The sequence below is a fragment of the Nuphar pumila genome, chromosome 2 (assembly GCF_984573655.1).
Source record: "Nuphar pumila chromosome 2, dmNupPumi1.hap1.1, whole genome shotgun sequence".
NCBI lineage: Eukaryota > Viridiplantae > Streptophyta > Magnoliopsida > Nymphaeales > Nymphaeaceae > Nuphar > Nuphar pumila.
This window is the reverse complement of record NC_143250.1, coordinates 19,134,460-19,155,653: the sequence shown is the minus strand read 5'-3', so window position 1 is coordinate 19,155,653 and position 21,194 is coordinate 19,134,460. Positions and strand designations below refer to the sequence as shown.

Below are 21,194 nucleotides of genomic sequence, written 5' to 3'. Positions count from 1 at the left end.
TGTTTTTTATTCTTTTCACATTTTCAAAAGAGTAAATTTTTGTACATACTAAAACAGAATTTTTATTAATGGTAGAAATGTTTTTTTTAATGTTTTTTTTTATAGATATTGGTTCCCATGACTGATATATATATATATATAATGGACTGTCATGTGCATGTACTCTGGTGATTAAATGATTCATATACACGCATTCATCAAAAGAAAAAATCGTAGATTGGTGAATCCGATTATTTTGTTGGAGCTGTTTGTAACTTTGTATACTTATACATGCATATTAGTGTTAATCATGCATAATGCATATGCTTGAAGACATGTATGCACACAAGTGCATACATGGATCCTTAAATCTGAATGTGCATGCATAATACAAGTTTAATAGCATGCATTTTTGTACTTATGAAAAATAATTTTTTTATGGGGACCCTATGCTGGTATGTTTTTTTAGCATGCTTGGACTGTGCTGGAGGGCCCAGCCGAGTGGGCTTGGCTGGGCAGTCTACTAGTGACTTGGGGCTGCAGGCGTGGCCTGGTCTGGTCAAACTTTGACAGGCCGCAGGCCCAGCTGAAACCATTCAGCTGGCCCAGCCTGTTACACCCTTGGAGCCCAGTCGAGTGGCTTGGCTGGGCAGCCTTGTGGGCCTTGCAAAAAAAAAAGGTAAGGGATTTAAAACAAAAAAACAAAAACAAAAAAGGTTTTTTTTGGGTTGGGGCTGTCAGCCAGGCCCTGGCAGCACATACAGTGTAACGACCCCAATCCATACCCTTTAAAAATGCAGAATATTTTTTTTTCTAAGAGTTGCGGAAACCTTCCCAGAGATCTGGGGTCCTCACAGTTCCAATTTTCATTGGATAGCCCAACCACCACAAACGAAGTTGTAATCATCATCCATTAGAATCAACTAAAACTCTTTTATTAATGAGTAAGAAAATTTCAAAGACAAGGTTTTATTCAACTGAAAATAAAGCGACAATTGGAAAGAAGCAAGAAGAATTTAAGAAAGAGCCACTCTGTCCTCTGTTGAAGCCGTAAGGCTCAAATATGACTCTCATCCATCCCCAGATGCATGTCCAACTTCACTGTTCACCATATCCTGTGAAAAACCAACAAAGTAAGGTGTCAGAACCGAAATTTTGAGCACAGCTACTTCTAAAGAAACCAGGTGAGAGAAAGGAACATGGATAAGATTTCATGCAGTGATTTGAGTGAGTGCAGATATAAAATTTGCAACCTTCAAATATCCATAACTACCAACAATTGCATATACTCACCAGTCAAGAACAGTAAAGCAGTGTCACCATATCCTGTGAAAAACCAACAAAGTAAGGTGTCAGAACCGAAATTTTGAGCACAGCTACTTCTAAAGAAACCAGGTGAGAGAAAGGAACATGGATAAGATTTCATGCAGTGATTTGAGTGAGTGCAGATATAAAATTTGCAACCTTCAAATATCCATAACTACCAACAATTGCATATACTCACCAGTCAAGAACAGTAAAGCAGTGTCATATATCAATAACTAAATAATCAAACCTTTCAGCATGATTTCACAAAGTAAATCATATGCTACCACTAAATGATGTCATGATATCGATAATGATTCAAACATGCATGATCTAATGCATAACAAAAAAATGCATGATTATGTGCAATGCATGATTTCTTCTGTTATCTTGTATTTAAGTTCCATCTTTCCATATGCATGCCCTATTAAATGCATGCATCCTTAAGTTGCTCTTTTTAATTACAGTGGCCCGCGGATACACCAAACGGGTACAAACCCCGAAGTCAAGTAGGTTCCCAGGGTAGCTTAACACACAATTTGTATTTTATTACCGGGTTCCAACTTAGCCCTCGACCGATATCAGGAAACAGCACCATCCATCAGAACATTAGACCTCCACATCTAATGTCGGGGACACAAGGGACACTCCACGCCCACAAGTGCCACTTCCTTGGTACCATAAACTCACAGCTGTGACTAACACACCACTCCCGGGTAAAGTGGCGGACTCTCCCTAAAACCATGGCCATGAGAAATAACCTCAATATCAGGTTCAATGGACCAAATTTCAGCACACGGAGTTTTTGTATCCTCACAGTCTCCCTCAGACCGGATATCCCCCAGACCGGATATCCAAGATTCTCATACTCCAGATGAGATATCCCAGAAAGTATATTACACTGTTCGTATTCATTATATTTTTATTTAAAGTTCATTCTTTAAATTTGCAATACCATATGCAAAAGTAAAGTGAAAACCCGCATCCTCCCTTTGCGGGGACCCATTCGGGACTCCAGCCCGTATAAACTACTAGAACAGTGCAGTAAAGTGCCAAACCATCTTATGTGGTTCAAGTGATGCATTTAAAAACATAAATAAAAGAAAACTAAACTCACGGCTCTCCAGGCCGACAATAGTCCATTTAAGCCATCGATGCATCCCACAACCAAAATCATAACTTACAATGTATGCAATAATACCAACATAATTAAAAATGCACATTCATTCATACCATTTTAACAATGTGCATGAGCTTCCACAGTCATATGCATGTGTAACCATCCATGTGTAAGTGCTTTCATGTAATCACTTAACACACATGCATTTGTTCATAGTTTCATAAGTATATGAGAATATTTATGCATGATTATACATGCCAATAGACATCGATCCCATATATGCACATGCACTTGAAACCAAATCATACATGCATGATAATTAAACATGTCCTATAATGTAGATACATGAAACCTTCCATTCATAACATGAGTTATCATCCACACCCATGCACATAAACCGGATCTAGAAATTTATATTTAAGGGATGCACGCATTCCTATCATGTATGCACCTCCACCAACCAATTATGCAATAACAGAACTATACATTCAAGAGAAGGTATCTTAAATATTCATAATTAGAGAAAAGTAAACGATCGGGTGTAACATAATACAAAAACCAATAGTCAGTGTTACTTTAATCAATTGAAGTCAATCCCTACTGTTTCAAGAAAATCAAAGCTGTGAAAGAAATTCATAATGGTGCAATAAATAAAAAAAACCATTTTGACCCAGCCGACTACGAATCCACCGATCATACTGAAACCACACGGTCAATGCCATCAATGACTTCCCAAATGTTGCAGATCAGAGATACAAGGATAATCCCAACGATAATGGTGTTGGGGATAACACCACTACTTATAACCCTCAAGCTACAGGATATTAGATTGATGTGAAACATTATGTCAATGTGAAAGTGAAAAGTACAGTGAAGAAATTCCAATTTCTATCAATAAATTGCCTGACAGAAATAAAATACTAATTAACCCATTCAATTTTCCGTTAATGAATAACCTGAATCTACAACCTATAAAATTATGTGCTTATAAACAGAAACGGAATTTGATACTGTATATACAACTATTAGTTATTCTGGAATCTGACGCAGGCATCAAGAACTCAGGTTCTTTATGAGGTTACAGAAATTTAAATGTGAGATATGCTGTATGGATCACCCACGGAATTCTGAACTCAGGTTCTTTATGATGTTACAGAAATTAAATGTGAGATATGCTCTATGGATCACCCACGGAATTCTGAACTCAGGTTCTTTATGATGTTACAGAAATTAAATGTGAGATATGCTGTATGGATCACCCACGAAATTCTGTGCTTGTAAACAGAAATTCTGTTCTCAACAAAGAAAAATCAAAATCTAACTAAGAAGAATCAATCTGCTCAACAACATATATGATCAAGAAACCATACGCTCAAGAGAATGAACCTAAGCGTGAAGAAATAAAAGCCATCTGATCACAAGCATATACGATCAAGAACATCATTGTTTTCCAGAGAATGAATAAATTAAGGGAAGGAATGACCCCCAAACTGTTCCGATTTCAAGATTTAGGGCTTATCAAGCAAACCCCCAAATCAACGTATGGAATCGAACCCCTGTTCGATTCCTCACCCAGGTTCGAAGAAGAACCGTACCTGTTTTCGATGGATTTCCCGACGATTGAAGGCTGAAATCACGTGGGTAAGGCCGGCTGGGGCTGCTCCTTGCTGCTGCCGTGACAGGGAGCTCGCTGGAGGTCGGCGATGGCTGCTAGTTGCCGCAACTTTTTCCGGCGTGCCCTATTCCTCCGATGCGCACGCAGACAGAGAGAGAGAGAGACGAGGGACGAGAGAGATGGGGGACTGAGTGGAGAGAGAGGCGAGGGAGAGAGAACCCCTAACTCCCCTCCTCCTTTTATCGGCCCCCTCCATGCCGAGATGGGGGGGGGGGAGGTCGGTTACGCCCTGCGTAACCCCCCCTTTCCCCCTTTCCTTTTCTGTTACGCACTATCGGGCAACCCTTATCGGGTTGCCCTTTTTTTTTTTTAAAGGGTCGTTACATGGGGTGGGGCTCGGGTCCGGACCCAAGACCCGTAACCCGCCCCCTATCGATATGGATCCACAAGTTGGATCCAAATGGATCCAACTGTGGATCCTCGGATTAATTCTAAAAACTTAAAATTCTATTTATTTATTGTTATTATTATTATTAAATCGGGATTTAAATTAATTAATCCTAATTACCCTCTTTATGGGTCCTAGATCCGAAATATGGATCTAGGCCAAATTTGAATTATTTTATAAAAATTTCGGGTTTTACATCCTTACCCCCTTAAAAGAATTTCGTCCGCGAAATTATAATTTACTAAATGTGAGTAGTACCAAAATTAAATATCGCATGAGCCTAATGATTAACAACTAAGATATACCTTAGACCAGATCAGTCTGATCGTCCTGAGTAGAAGTCGTAACAGCATAAACTCTCCCATTAGTCTTCCGCTGACCCTGTTGCGGTTGAGGTATCTGTTGTTGCTGCTGCTGTGTTTGTTGTCCTACCTGAGCTGCTGGCTTGTTCGGACAAAAAGGAGCAATGTGCCGTGACTGTTGGCACTGATAGCAATTTCCCTTGAACAACGGGCAAAAACCTAGTGGATGGTTCTTGCCGCACCTACGACATGTTGGCGGGGCCTTTTCTTGCTGTTGCCCATTATAGGTTCGCTGCTTCTTGCCACCCTGAGTCTTTCCGCCTGTAGGTGGATCCTTCCTCTTTCCACCAGAAGCATCACCTCCATCTGTGCCTCCCTTTTGTGATACGTTCCTAGACCTTTCCCAGTCCTTGGTCAGAACAGTGGCTGACTCGATAGCATCGGCCAAGGTAGGAGGCCGACCTGTTACGACACGAGTTCGCAACCCATCCTTTAATCCGTGCACGAACTTCGACGCCCTAGCCTTCTCATTCTTGAAGAGGTTCGAGCAATACCTCTCGAGACTCCGAAACTTGGTAGTGTAATCTACCAGACTCATGGTTCCCTGAGTCAAATCAAGGAACTCCCGTTGCATCTGTTCCTCAACATTTTTAATTATGTTGGTATTATTGCATACATTGTAAGTTATGATTTTGGTTGTGGGATGCATCGATGGCCTAAATGGACTATTGTCGGCCTGGAGAGCCGTGGGTTTAGTTTTCTTTTATTTATGTTTTTAAATGCATCACTTGAACCACATAAGATGGTTTGACACTTTACTACACTGTTCTAGTAGTTTATACGGGTTGGAGTCCCGAATGGGTCCCCGCAAAGGGAGGATGCGGGTTTTCACTTTACTTTTGCATATGGTATTGCAAATTTAAAGAATGAGAAACAGATGCAACGAGAGTTCCTTGATTTGACTCAGGGAACCATGAGTCTGGTAGATTACACTACCAAGTTTCGGAGTCTCGAGAGGTATTGCTCGAACCTCTTCAAGAATGAGAAGGCTAGGGCGTCGAAGTTCGTGCACGGATTAAAAGATGGGTTGCGAACTCGTGTCCTGACAGGTCGGCCTCCTAAACCAAGCCTCATTGGCCCTTCTAAATTTGGCAATATTAGCACAATTTTTAAGGTCTACATTGTTCATAAACCATGCCAAAATTTTTGCATGGTTACTTTCCCAATCCTCAATTTTGGATTGATGGTCATTAATAGCTTTGATGCGCTCATCGCCATCTAAAGCTTTTTCAACCTCATTTTCGATTTTGGTGAGAACAAGAGAGGGTTCGGGAGTAGTTCCCATAACAAAACCCCAAAGTTTCTTACCTCTTAGATGATTTTCCATAGCGGAGGCCCACATGAGATAGTTGAACCCATTTAGCTTAAAAGAAAGCTCCACTTTAGAGTCACGTTCCATCGGCACCAAATATCCTTCCTTTCTTCAAAAATTTGAGAGGCACATGTTTCAAGATAACAAAGAAAAGCCCAATCACCAACCGAGCTCTGATACCATGTAATGAAAAGAGGCGGAAGCACCAATAGAGCAAAAGGCACTCTTTAAGAACACAAACACCAAATGTGCACACACAAAACTCTCAAAAGTTGAAAATGACTTAAAGTCATAAGTTGGCTATTATTGAAGAAAGGAAGAGAAGGGTGAAAAACCCATGCTTACAAGAGGAGAATACCTCCTCTATTTATAGAGGAGGGAGGCTCAAAGAAGGGACCACAAGGGGGCTCCCTTGTAGTCATTGGGAGCCCCAACGGTCAGAAATCTGACCGTTGGGGCCCCAACGACTACAAGTGTGGGGCCCCTTGTGGTCTTACAAAAGGGAAAAAATAAAAAGAAAAAAAGGTAAAAAGGAAAAAGAAAAAAGGAAAAAAGTAAAAACAAAAAAGTACTTTGGTTTTACAAGAATACCCCTATCGGGTATTTCACTAAAAGAGAAACAGTATATATATACATATATGTATATATATACTTATATATATACGGATGTATATATATGTATATAAGTATATGTATATATATATATACATATTTTAACAGATGCATCATTCTTTTTTGGCCTTATTGTTGTTGGATTAGAGTTAACAAGTAAGCTGAGTTATGTATGCACCTCATGTCATCTTATTAGTCTAGATTCCCAAGGGTTATGAGTGACGTGTTGTCACTTGTCTTGGGTCTGATTGATGGTTGATTGGCCTCTGGATCCATGTTGCTTTTGTTGAACCAAAGATGTTTCTTGGGGTGAGTTGTGTGCACCTCATTTTTTTGTCAGTTTAGATTGTCAGCTTATAGTTTGACTCTAACTGACAGTTGTTTGATCTCTGGTTCTGTGAGTGTGTTACATGACTCATTTGTTTATTTGACCATTGTTATTATGAATGCTTATAATTATGTTTATCTGTGATGACTATCTATTTTTAAAACCATAGTGTTTCAAAAGATTGTTATATCCTTATTCTTCTTGGTGACATTAGCTTGTAGTTCTCTTACCTCATGTGTTTCCTCTTAATATGTTTTTTATTTAAGTATCATTTTATATAGACAAAAGATGTTTTGTAAGATGATAAGTTCTTGTATCATCACCAAATAAGACTTCAAATGGTCTTAACCAAAGATCACACATAAGAACCATAAGGATTCAAACTCAATACCCAAAAAAGGGTATGCAACAAAAAGAGAAAAAAAAAGACAAGGAGTCATTGGGCTCCCAACGACTCTAAATAGAGCCACTGGGAGTCCAACAACTCTCTTACCTTTTTGACTAAGTCAAAATATTGACTAGTCAAAAGGTTATACATGTACAAAAATGAAAAATAAAAAATGAAAAAGTAAAAAATCCTATTCTAACTAAACTATACTAACTAAAATAAAGAAAAGCTAATTGCTAGTTAGCCTAAGATATTACATATTATTTAACAATTTTTTGTTATGAGTTATGTGCACCCATTGGTTATTCACTCATTTTGCGTGTTTGTATTATGTTCTTGTTCTAGTAGTTGATACACTTAAATATTGAGGTTTGTCTCTTATTTAAGTGTCATTTTATGTAGACAAGAGATGTTCACACTTTTTGTGTGTTTGTTAAGCCCATAAGTGACATTGTAATTGATCTCTTGTTCTAGTAACTGATACACTTGAATTTTGAGGTTTAGTGAGGTAAATTGCTTGTGGTAGTTGAACTATTGTTAAGGTTTGCAAAATATCATTTCTTGATATTTGTGGGATTTTTAAATCTTCATAAAATTTTTAATTTTTTTCCACTCATTTGCCCTTATATGGGAAACAATTATTGAAATATTTTCATGCATTTTGCATTGAATATGCTTTAATTGCATGATTAAAGATATTTTAAATTTGTTCGATCATTGGTTATCTTTTGTGACTTATATCATAATATGCCTTGGTTGATATGATGCTATATTTTGAGTGTATTTATTGATAATGTTTCTATTGTTGAGATTTAAATTGTTATGATCAGTTTGAAGCAATATTTGTCATTATTACAAAATATCTCTTACGATTTTCGTTGTGCATTTAATATGGCTACTTGTTTTAAAAAACCCTTCTTTATGAATATTTTGTGTGGGTTCAACTCCTTTGTGAGTTATTTATTCATGGTATTGATGTTTGAAAATCCATATTTCATGCTTTTTATGTATCAATATGTTTTTCGTGATAGATGTGTGAATTGACTTTGAATAATGCATATTTTCATGAATGTTTAAAGTGATGAATGACTTATGAGTTTATCTTTGAGATATTTTATGCATGCATCTTTTCTTTTGATAATATGCAATTATGTTCTCTTATAAATTAAGAACTATGATTTCGCAAAATTATCTATTGATGTGGGACTCTCACTGGATGTTGTTAAAATATGTATATATATATACATATAAATATATATATAAATATATATATATATATACATATAAATATATATATATATATATACATATATGTATATATATATACTCTTTATTTCTCATTGTACATACAAATACCCAATAGGGGTATTTTGGTAATTATTCTATACTTTTTTTGCTTTTTTTTATTTATTTCTTTTTTATTTTTCTCTTCTTTTTTTTATTTAATCTTGTAATAAGACCACTGGGGACCCCACCTTCTAGTCGTTGGGGCCCCAACGGTCACTAATATGATCGTTGGGGGCTCCCAACGACTAGAAGGGAGCCCCAAGTGGTCCCTCTCTCTTACTTTTTCTCCTCTATAAAAAGAGGGCTCTCCCTCTTGCAATGTATGGCTTTTAAGCCTTCTTTTTTCTCTTCTTGAATAGTATTCTCTTTGCCTTTTAGGCATTTTACCCCTTAGTGGGTTATTTGCGTACTTTACGTGTTTGTGTTCTTGGCTCTTTGCTTGCCTCTTTTAAAGAGTTCTTTGCATCTTTTGTGCTTCCGCTCTTTTCATTACATGGTATCAAAGCCATTGGATTTTTATTAATCTTGGAAGATCTTTTGGAGCTCTTCATATTCTATCTTTCCCGTCATCAATGGAGCACAAATCAAGAGTTGAGCTCTCCTTCAAACTCAATGGTGCAAACTATCTTATGTGGGCATCGACTATGGAAAATCATCTAAGAGGTAAGAAGTTGTGGGGTTTTGTGATGGGCACCACTCTTGAACCCTCCTTAAAGTTCACCAAAATTGAAGGAGGTGTTGAGAAAACTCTAGATGGTGAAGACCGCATCAAGGCCATTAATGAGCACCAATCCAAGTTAGAAGATTGGGAAAGCAACCATGCCAAAATTTTGGCATGGTTTATGAACAATATTGATAATAAAAATTGTGCCAACATTGCGAAATTTAGGAGAGCCAATGAAGCATGGTTCTTCCTTAAGGGTATGTATACCCCAAACGATCTAGCTAGATAATTTTTTGGTCAAGAAAAAATTAGATCTACTAGACAAGCGAATATGAGTGTTCGTGATTATTTTAGTACTTTAACCCCTCTTTGGGACAAACTTGCTCTTCTTGAGCCCAAGTGGGTTGCTCCAGAAGATATTGAGTTAAAAAGAGAACAAATGAAAAAAGAACATTTCTTTCAATTCCTTCATGGGCTTAGGCCGAAATTTAAACAAGTTAGGGCATCTCTTCTTCATAGAAATAAAGCCTTACCTATTGAAGATGCTCTTGCCAAAGTATGCCAAGCCGAAACTCGTCTTGGCATAAGTCTTAAGAATAATGAAATTTTGGCCGTTACTAGGTCGGGAATAAATGTAAATGTAATGTTGCGTGTTTTTGTACTTATTCATTTTATGATCTTATCCAAAATTTGGCAAAGTTTGGGAGAAAAATCGTTTGAGCCTCGATTTTAAGACCGATGATTCCCTCGGAGGTGTTTAGGGAGGAGTTTCTGGACACCTACTTCCCTTTCTACGCTCGGGAGCAGATGCAACAGCGGTTCCTTGAGCTTACTCAGGGAAGCATGACTTTGGTGGACTACGCCACCAAATTCAGGAGCCTAGAGCGATACTGTCCGAACTTGTTCGCTGGTGAGAAAGCAAGGGCGTCTAAGTTCGTGCGCGGCCTGAAAGACGGGCTGTGGACCCGAGTGCTGATGAGCCGACCTACTACCTTGGCCAATGCAATAGAGTCTGCTACAGTCTTGACGGAGGACTAGGAGAGGTCCAGGAATGCATTCCAGAAGGGAGGTGGCAACGGTGGTGGTTCTTCGGGCGGAGCGAGGAAGATCCCACCTATAGGCGAAAAGACTTAAGTTGGCAAGAGGCAACAGACCCGTGAGGGGCAACAGTAGGGTGCACAGCAGGGTCAACCCCAACAGCAGAGGCAGCAGGGAAAGGCCCAGCCAGTATGTCGCAAGTGCGACAAGAGTTATCCTCTGGGCTTTTGCCCGATGTTCAAGGGGGTCTGCTACTAGTGCCAGTAGCTTGGGTACATTGCTCCATATTGTTTGAACAGGCTAGCGGCTCATGGAGGACAACAACAACAGCCACAACAGTAGCAGCAAAGACCTCATCAACAACAAGGTCAGCGTAGGACCAACGGGCGGGTTTACGCGGCTACAACAGCTACTCAGGGCGATCAGACTGACCTGATCGAAGGTATCTTCTTAGTCGCTGATCACTTTGCACGTGTGATGTTTGATTCGAGTGCGACCCATAGCTTTATTTCCGCTTCGTTTGCAAAATTGCTCGAATTGGTTTCTTCTAGCCTTGATAAGGCTCTCGATGTGATGTCACCTATGGGTGCATCCTCTTCCTGCAAAAAGTATTTTCCGGCAGTTAGCATTGTTATCGAGGCGCATGAGTTGTTTGCCGACTTGGTCATATTAGATATGACGTTTTATGATGTCATTCTGGGTATGGACTGGTTGTCCAGACATAATGCCACCCTCCAGTGTCGGTGCAAGAAGGGTTCTTTTGGAACGCCCCGAACTGTTCGCTTTGGCTTTTCAGTCGACTAGACCGGCAAGCGAAGTAAAGATTGTCTCCGCATTGAAGATCTCCAAGTACCACAAATAGGGTTGCATGATGTTTTTGGCCAGTGTGTCCGCGCAGGACAGTTAGGCGACACCGTTGAAACAGTTAGACGTGGTTTACGAGTTTCTGGATGTCTTTCCCGAGGACTTGCCAGAGTTGCCACCGCATCGAGAGATTGAATTCTTGATCGAGTTAGTGCCCGGTACGACACCTATTTTTCGAGCACCGTATCGTATGGCACTTGCAGAGTTAGTGGAGTTGAAGAAGCAATTGCAGGAGCTTTTTGATAAAGGTTTTATCAGGCCGAGTGTATCCCCTTTGGATGCACTGGTCCTCTTTGTCAAGAAGAAGAATGGTTCGATGCGGCTTTGTATTGACTACTGCATGTTAAACCAAGTGACGGTGAAGAACAAATCAGAGTTACCAGAAGCGCCTAGGCAAAAGGGGAAGCGCGCTTCGGAAGCGCGAAACGTCGCGCTTCGGAAGCGCGAAACATCGCGCTTCCGAAGCGTGAGGGGAAGCATCCCCCTTTTTTGGGAAGCACACTTCCCTTTTATGGGAAACGCGCTTCCCATTTATGGGAAGCGCGCTTCCCCCATGTATCCCCCACGCTTCCCCCTCGCTTCCCCCTCGCTTCCCCATTTTTTTCGCTTCCCCCTCGCTTTCGGTTCCCTTCCTAGGTCGCTTCCGAGACGGTTCCGAATTTTCTTCTAAGTGGTCCCCCGCTTCCCCGCTTCCTAAATTTTTGAAAGTGCCTCGCTTCCCGCTCCTGCTTCCTCGATTGATAACTCTGGAACAAATACCGATTGCCTAGGATCGATGATTTGTTCGATCAACTGAGGAAGGCAAAGGTGTTCTCGAAAATCGACTTTCGTTCTGGGTACCATTAGTTAAGAATCAAGGCAGAGGATATTCCGAAGACCACGTTCAGGTCCAGATACGAGCATTATGAGTTCTTCGTGATGTCTTTTGGACTCACTAATGCCCCTGCAGCGTTTATGGACCTTATGAATCGGGTCTTTGGTTTATGGTTGGATTCCTTTGTCATTGTATTCATCGATGACATTCTTATATACTATGAGAGTGTGGAAGAGCACCGAGAACATCTGCGGTTTGTGTTGCAGAGACTGAGAGAACATCAACTTTATGCTAAGTTCTTGAAGTGTGAATTCTGGATTGATAGGGTGATGTTTCTCGGCTACGTGATATCCGAGAGGGGCGTGGAGGTCGATCCAGCCAAGGTGGAGGCCGTTTTGTCATTGGGGCAGCCGAAGACGGTGACTGACATCAAGAGTTTCTTGGGATTGGCGGGCTAATACCGTTGATTCATCCATGACTTTTCACGTATAGCTACTCCGATGATTTATCCAGGCATTACCATATGTTACTTCAGAAAATCAACTGGCTGACTTCTTCGCCAAAGCACTTCCAACTCCGCGTTTTTTGTTTTTTCTTGGCAAACTTTCGGTCTTCTTCCCGTAAAGTTTGAGGAGGCGTGTTAAAATATGTATATATATATGAGTATATATATACATATATACTCTTTATTTCTCATTGTACATACAAATACCCGATAGGGGTATTTTGGTAATTATTTTGTACCTTTTTTGCTTTTTCTTTTTTATTTTATTTCTCTTTTTTTCTTTTATTTATTTATTTAATCTTGTAATAGGACCACTGGGGGGCCCACCTTCTAGTCGTTGGGGCCCCAACGGTCATTAATATGACCGTTGGGGCTCCCAACGACTAGAAGGGAGCCCCAAGTGGTCCCTCTCTCCTACTTTTTCTCCTCTATAAAAAGAGGTCTCTCCCTCCTGTGATGTATGGCTTTTAAGCCTTTTTTTTTTCTCTTCTTGAATAATATTCTCTTTGCCTTTTAGGCATTTTACCCCTTAGTGGGTTATTTGCGCACTTTACGTGCTTGTGTTCTTGGCTCTTTGCTTGCCTCTTTTAAAGAGTTCTTTGCATCTTTTGTGCTTCCACTCTTTTCATTACAGATATTGTGTTTGAAAATTTATTGTTATTTTCAAAATTAATGTCGAAAATTTTTCTTACTATTAAAAGATTTTGAAAATTATTAAATTGTCTTATTAAATTTTTGCCGTGCTTGGCAATCCTCTATCCATAATATATATAGCTAATTTTGAAATCTTTTTTACGTTTATTATATATATATATATATATATATATATATATATATATATATATATATATATATATATATATATATATAGTGTGTGTGTGTATAGTTGGAATGCTTCGTTAGCTCTATTTACAGGTTCTCAAGTAGTGATGATATTGAAGATTCTGAAGACTCTTTGTATAATAGAGCGTATGATTGAAGATCATGAGCACCCTTTAAATAAGCACCAAATGGAAGAACTTGCTAAAGTCAATTAAGACTTTTTATGTAATTGGTTCCTTTTGTAATTGCAAACTTACATTGAGTCACTGTAAGTTTGAGGGGGGGGGGGGTTAAGATGTATGTTCTATATATATATATATATATATATATATATATATATATATATTGTATCTTAGTCAACCTAGGTTGACTAAGACTAGCCGTTGAGGGGCTCCTCTTTTTCTCTCTCTTCTTTTTATAAATATTTTGTGTGTGTGGGTTGAGAGAGTGGTAGGTAGTTTTAGGCCTTTGTGTGTTGGAGTGTATTGTAATGAGGATTATATGTTATTTTTCTTTGTATTTTTTAATGTTCTTTATTAATGAAGTTATTCATTCACGTTCATTTGTTTCATTTTAGTTATGTTTTTGTCCAAATGTATTATGTTTCGATTCTTGGAGCTCATTTTGGAGTGCATTGGGATTTGTGCCATTTCGTAACACATTATTGTGCTTTTGTCATATTAGAACTTGTTTTTGTTGGTCTAATTCTTGGGTCTCGAATACCATTTTGACTACTTTATTATCATTGTGGATTATCTTCCTAAAAAAAAACATGGTGGATTATGGATATCTGCGGGATCATCTTTTCCAGTTCCATCTATTGTGCTTCAGATGCTCATTATGAAATAATAGTGATCTGATGATCTATAGTAGGTTTGATTAAACATCAACTGGAAACTAGATATTTTTCTATTATCTCAATACCCTTCTCTTTAATTTAGTTCATTGGCATTTTCTTTAGTTTTCTATGGTTAATTGTAGTTTGCGATTCTGCTATTTACATTTTTAAATAATTCTGTCTGTGTTATGGGAGCCCTTATGGAAGTTTGAATAAATGAACTATTGCAATTTCAGAACACCTGGAGAAGATCATGGGGAGATTCGTACTTCTCGGCTTCAGGATCGGAAGAGGGAAAGAGAAATGGAAGTCAAAAAAGCATTTATTGATGATGTAATAACTGAAAATGAGTTATTAGTTACTCTCCTTAGAAAAACATCATCCAGTGCTGTGCTATGGGATCCTGGGATGTTGCCTTCCTCTTCAATCTCTCAACCAGTTCTTTTGTGCTCTATTGAAGACCATGACCAATCAGTCAAGGAGGGAAGATTGGAGGTGGTCCCTTGCAGTTCCTGTGAAATAAATTCTTTTGGATGCAGAAAGAATGATTCTTTTTTCCAAGATTCACCAGCAGGTGAATCTACCATTTTAGCAGATAACATAAAGGTTGATGGTTTTTTAGTCAAATGTGTACAGGAAAAGCACATCAGCGGTGCATGTTCTGCAGAAGCTGTTGATAAAGAGAATTTAAATGATTATTTTGCATCATCGGGTCTACATCTTGATTCAGGAGCTCTAGCATGTGTGGCTTGTGGTATTCTAGGTTTTCCATGTATGACAATTATACAACCCTCTGATGAAGCAGTAAAACATCTTTTTCCTGATTTAGATCAACAAAGTAATCAAGAAATTTCAGTTTCAGGAGCTGTAGAATCAGGTACACCCTATGTTACTGAAGCAATTGCATTGAGCTCTATTTCTCGTGCCAGTGCTGCAAGTAGAATGCTGCACTATAGCTTGTTATATCTAAAGATTGCTGATAGTTTGACAAATTGTGAACGTTATATGATTGTACTTTATATAAATAAAAACAAAACCATAGTGTACATGTAGTCTACATAGTTATCAATTGACCATCTTGTTGGTTTTAAATATGTCTAGATCATCTTTTTTTATATTAAATGTCTTGCAATTAGTCATGAGTTCATAATGCTTGCAGGAAATTGCATCATATATCTTTATTCTTGCTGTATCCTTCATGACATCAACTATAGCAATATGTTGCTAAAGCTATATTGCATGCATGTGAACATGGGGCATAGGTATATCATAGATGCTGAACAATTGGGAACTAACTTGGATACTGGAACTTGTTTATATATAGTAATTGTACAAAGTACTGAACACATAGTATATATTATAATAATAAAATATTGAATGCCTAAGAATTAATTCCCAATTTGCAAGTATAGGCGGTTGATCAATTCTCACTGTATAGGTTGTGCCCACTAGGGGCACTAGTGTCTTTGTATATATATTTTTGTTTCCTTTATTTTTTTTTGTTTTGTAAATTTATGTTTTTGTTATGGGCAATATTTTTTACTCTCTGTTTTTTGCCCATTTGTGGGTTGTGCTTGTGTGTTTGTATTTGACCCATAAGTGGTCCTTGTGTATACACACTTTTGTGTGTTTGTAAAGCCCATAAGAGTCACTCTATTACTCTTTTTTGTATTTGATTATATATATATATATATATATATATATATATATATATATATATATATATATATATATATATATATACCCCAAGTTTTTTGAAATGGCCGTATTGCACCCTCCACACCTGTATCCGCATGTGCACCCACACCTATGTGATCTAGGCTGAAAGTATTCACTTATTCTGCCATACTTGGTATGATAGATGCTGCCCTCTACAACTGCCTAACCCAGCTATTGAGCTTATCCTTGAATCCCATTCTACTTGTGCAATAGAATAAGAATCTCCATTTTACTGAATCAAATGCCTTAGCCAAATTGAACTTCAAGAACACCGGTATCCCTTCCCTTTTGACTATGTGGATGGCCTCATTCACAATAATGATCACACTCATGAACACATCGCCTGGGCAGGAAAGCTTGTTGGTTGTTTGAGACAAGTCAACATAAGACTTTCTCTTTGCCAATGGTTTCAATATGATCTTATGCATTGTATTGGTAAAGAGTTAATGTTTACCAATATCCTCTTCTTCATCTTCCTTCGAGATAAGGATAAGAATAGATTTCCCCAACTCTTTAGCATCTTACTATTTTTGAGGGATTCATTCAAAACCTGCATGATGTCATCTTTGTAAGTGTTCTAGCAAGATTTGAAGAATTGCAGTAGGAAACAATCTAGACTCCGTGATTTCCCCTCTTTCATTAATCAGACCACATGCTTAATTTCTTTTTTTGATAAGGGCACTTCTAGAAAAGCTCTATTTGTGTAATCCAGTGTTGAAAATTCAGGTTCAGATTAACATGCACTTGGCCCTGAGAACTTGTGAATGGGTTCTGAAAGAATACTGTAGCAACCACTAAGATCTGGTCGTTTCTCGAGTTCTTCTTGCTAATGCACGTATGAGTTCAAGTTTGTTCATGGCCATGTGATGCTATCAAGTAGAAAAATCTATTCTTGTCACCACCATTGCTTAACTGGAGAACCTTCATCCTCTGCTTCCATTTGATAAAATCTGCCAAAATCTCTAAGTGCTCCCTCATTTCTATTTTTTCAAAGAATTTTCCTATCAGGCTCTTGCACAGATGACTGCAGCTGTCATTACAGTGCCAACAATTCCTCTTCCAACCTTGCCACTTCATTGAACGGTTCTCTACCTTGTTTTCGTCCAAGCTGAAATCGAGGTCCCATATGTGGGTTACGCCCACCTGGAACGGTTACGGGGGAGAGGGCGGTTACCCCCTCTCCCTCTCCTACAGATGGAATGTGGGGAGAGGGAGGGGGGAAACACCTCTCTCAAAAAGGCAGGGTCCCCTTTCTTTCCCTGTCGGTTTTGGCCAAGAGGGGAGATTGGAGGAGTATTTATAGCTTATATACTGTAGTGATGATACAACCATCTGACAACTTTTTAAAAACACCCCCAAAAGCTGGTTATGGTTATCTGCAAAAGTGTGCATGCCAGTAATATCTCCTACATTGATGGCATGTGGAGATCTATGGCCTATAAACAGTTTCTATGTTTGAATCTTTTGATCTTCCCATCTTTTTGTAAAAGCTTCCTGACATTCCCTATATGATTGTGCCTCTGTTTTTCTTTTGCCTAATTGGCATGAAGCTAACAGTGATGCAGATATATGTTTCTCAGATGATCTACAAAAGGTTGATACTGCACCGAAAGTGAGTGTTCCTTCTAAAGAAATTGCGATGATATCAAATACAATATCAAGTGCTCTTCAAAGTAATCCGGATCTCCTTGCCAGTGGATTAGAACAGTTTCCAGAATCCACAGCTCCAGACTCGGTAACGAAGGAAGCGGTACCAGAAAATATTTGTGAGTTCAAGAATTGTGTTCTTGACATTAAGAAAGTCCATACTGATGATGCTTCCTCATTGGAGATCCTTGATCATAAAAGATATGAAGTGTTTAAGTTAGGTGCTACTTCCTATAATTTGGTGGACCAATCTGTAGGTATCTTGGACGAGAAGCATGCTTTTTCGCACCACCAAGAAGGGTCAGATTTGACTATGACATCTGTAAAGGACACTATTCACGTGTCCCCATCAAGTGAAGATGTGGTATCTGGAAGACTACAAAATAAATGCGAGAATGTAATGCATGAAAATTTGAATGGTCCAGATATTCAAATTTCTCTGAAGGAAATGTCACCCAATGATTGTTCAGAGGCAAATACTGTGCTTACTAACATATCCACCAAAGTGGATGTTTTGACAAATAATGTCAGCAAAGAAGTTGAATCCCATAGTAGTTTAGCAGAACACGGTCCTAAAGTTGGCCATCTTTGGAACTCATCCATGGCGTTTCTGAGACCGCGAGTGTTCTGCTTGGAACATGCTCTCAAAGTTGAGGAGATGTTGAAAAAGGAGGGTGGTGCTAATGTTCTTGTCATTTGCCACTCAGGTGAAAATGGATTTTTTCTTTGCTTTCTGATAATATATCCTGCTTTTGATTTGATTCTTCGCTTTCACTCTTTATGTTATTTGCTTTATTTTTACTTCATCTAAGCATATTATTTAATGAATGTTCGTGTACATGTCGAGAGCATTTTGTTCATGATTTGCTGAAATTTGAGCATAGGGTTGTACAGAACCCCACATGATTTCCCCCTGCAGATTCGTTATGCTTTTCAAAGGACTAGTGTCATGTAACTGGCAATCTTAGATCATAGTTACTGTCTTGGTTTCTAGCTTATCTACTTGGGTCTTTACATATGACCTTCAAGTTGGGTTGAAGGCCTCTGAGTCACTAGTCCTCCTCTCAGGTCACCAGAATGACCCATATGCTGGAAACACAAGAACTTAGATATCTACATCTATGTGTGAACTAAGGAATTAAAATTTCGACGGGATAGTATAAAACTAAGCTCTCTCTCTCTCTCAATTAGTATATATATAGATAGATCGATAGAGAGAGAGATATATACAACCATGGTGCACATCTAAATATGAGATTTGGCCTAGATGATACCTGTTACATTTTGCAGAAGTGAATCATGTCCGTTGTATGGGTGCTTTAGTGCATTCACTTTCTGTAAGGGAGGAATTGCTGAATATATTTTTGACTGTATTGTTTTTACTTCCTCTCTTAAAGAATCAGAATTTTGTAAACTTTTTGGCTCCTACATAGTTGATTCCTGTTTGGTCATCCAGAAGAAAATAAACTGTTCCTTATGAATTGCATGTGCCTCATTCTTTTACTTATGTAAATGACTTTTGAATCAATCACATTTGGAGTTGGTAGAAATTCAATAACATTGTTTAATTTTCTTTTGTTCCAATCAATTTGCATAATTGGACATCTATACCTCACTATTTTGAACTGTTAGCTTATGCATATGCATGAATGCAGTATAAAAACTCAAGTTGTTGAATTAGTATATGCAGATTATCCTAAAATAGTGGAAGGAGCCATGCATGTAGCCAAAGAGGTCGGTGCTGATTTTAGTTGCAAAGATATTCCTTTGGTAAATGCATCTAATGCTGATGTGGACTTGATTAATTATTCTGCTGATGATGAACTCAAAGAAAGTTGTGAAGATTGGAGTTCAAGGTTAGGTGTAAATATGCAGCAGTATTGCAAACTTAACAAACTACAGCCTTCATCTGGTCAAGAGTTGTCTCTATTTTTGTTGAATGGGTTATTTAGCAACCCTGCAGAATCACATGCATCATCCAAGGACATCTTAAATGCAGTACCTCATCCTGGTATGTCATCCATCAAGTGGCAAATTCGGAAAGCTCGTTCTCATCACAAAAGAAATACTGCCAAGAATCATGAGGTGGAGACCAATGTTTCAGTGGAAGATAATCTTGCTCCACATGTAAAACATTGTGGTGAAGTGTGCAGGAAAGGACCTGTTCTTCAATATTTCAGATGCCGTAAGAATGGAGAACTTCCACGTCATGTTTGGACTCTCGACCTTTTTTCCTCAGAATCTGCAGTTGAAGAACATGAAAATTTGTGTACAATAGAAGTTCAGCAGGCAACAGAAGTTATGGATGTAAACATGGAAGCATCTGGTGATAGACATTTTTCAACAATTGACAGGGAACAATATACTTGTGTTGATTTACCTTCAACTGCTAGCTCACTTCCAGAAAAATTGGAACAAGTTGTTGATGCAGTTGACAATGCCTTTTCTTCTCAAGATTGTACAGAAATGACGAGAGAAGCTGAAGGCATTCCCAGAAAAGGAAACACTGCAGCATGTGATTTAACTGGTTATTCCAAATCGGCTGGGAGAAAGGGTCGCAAAAGGAAAGGAGAGATGCTTGCAAGATCAGATGTTCTGCAGTTTATTCATGGCCCTTGTGAAGGACTTCGGCCACGTCGACCTAATAGTACCAGTGTGAACAGTAACATGAATGTAATGATAAATAAGGTGGACAAGACAAGTAAAAGAGTGCGGAGAAAGGTCAGCAAAGGAAATGAAGGTGAAAACTTGTATGAGTGTGATATTGAAAGTTGCAGTATGAGTTTTAGAACAAGAACAGAACTAATGTTGCATGAAAGAAATCGGTGCACCTTTGACGGGTGTGGGAAGCGATTTAGCTCTCATAAGTATATGCTGAAGCATCAGCGTGTTCATGAAGAGGAGAGGCCACTCGAGTGTCCATGGAAGGGATGCAGCATGTCTTTTAAGTGGGCATGGGCACGGACTGAGCACCTGCGAGTTCACACGGGGGAGCGCCCATATGTATGCAATCTTGAAGGTTGTGGGCAGACATTCAGGTTTGTTTCTGACTTCAGTCGGCATAAGCGCAAGACTGGGCATTCAGGAAAGTAGAGAACCAGAGCTGTTTCAAGTTCTTTGACATGAGCTGGTAGGGGAGCTATTGTTGGCTAGCCTTTTGGGCGCTTAATTTTTTTTTTCCACCTGCAGAAGAGATTTATGTTTCGATTCTGCAGATTGTACTTGTACAACAGAATCAGATTGAGGTCCCAAGTCTCAAGAAAGCCTTATCTTTTCTTTCTGGTACTTTCGGAATTTGGATGATTTTTTATGATGCCTAGAAACTCTCTCTCTCTCTCTCTCTCATGAAAGCATGCATGTGTTAAAGTCTATACAATGTGCTGACAAATTAAAGAGCATAGTTTTGTTAGTAGGAGCATTAGCACGTATATTGCTAGTACACTTTGTACTTAAAAAACATGTTTTCTAGACGAGTGAGGAGGCATTCGAGTCCTTCAGGTCCCAAATCCGGGGGAGATCCTTGAATT

At 38.7% G+C, this 21,194-nt stretch overlaps 1 protein-coding gene across 3 annotated transcripts in view; it reads left to right on the top strand.

Moving 5' to 3' along the window:
- Positions 1–20,952, top strand: part of ELF6 (Zinc finger (C2H2 type) family protein / transcription factor jumonji (jmj) family protein) — an 81,200-nt gene extending 60,248 nt beyond the window's left edge. For 2 of the 3 annotated variants that reach the window (XM_089995390.1, XM_089995392.1), the window contains exons 6-8: positions 14,538–15,178; positions 17,586–18,374; positions 19,358–20,952. In XM_089995390.1, the coding sequence (XP_089851516.1) occupies positions 14,538–15,178; positions 17,586–18,374; positions 19,358–20,760 (2,833 nt within the window). In that variant the 3' untranslated portion in view covers positions 20,761–20,952. The remainder of the gene's footprint in view (positions 1–14,537; positions 15,179–17,585; positions 18,375–19,357) is intronic. The other variant, XM_089995393.1, reaches the window with a different exon arrangement.
- The last annotated feature ends 242 nt before the right edge of the window (positions 20,953–21,194 follow it).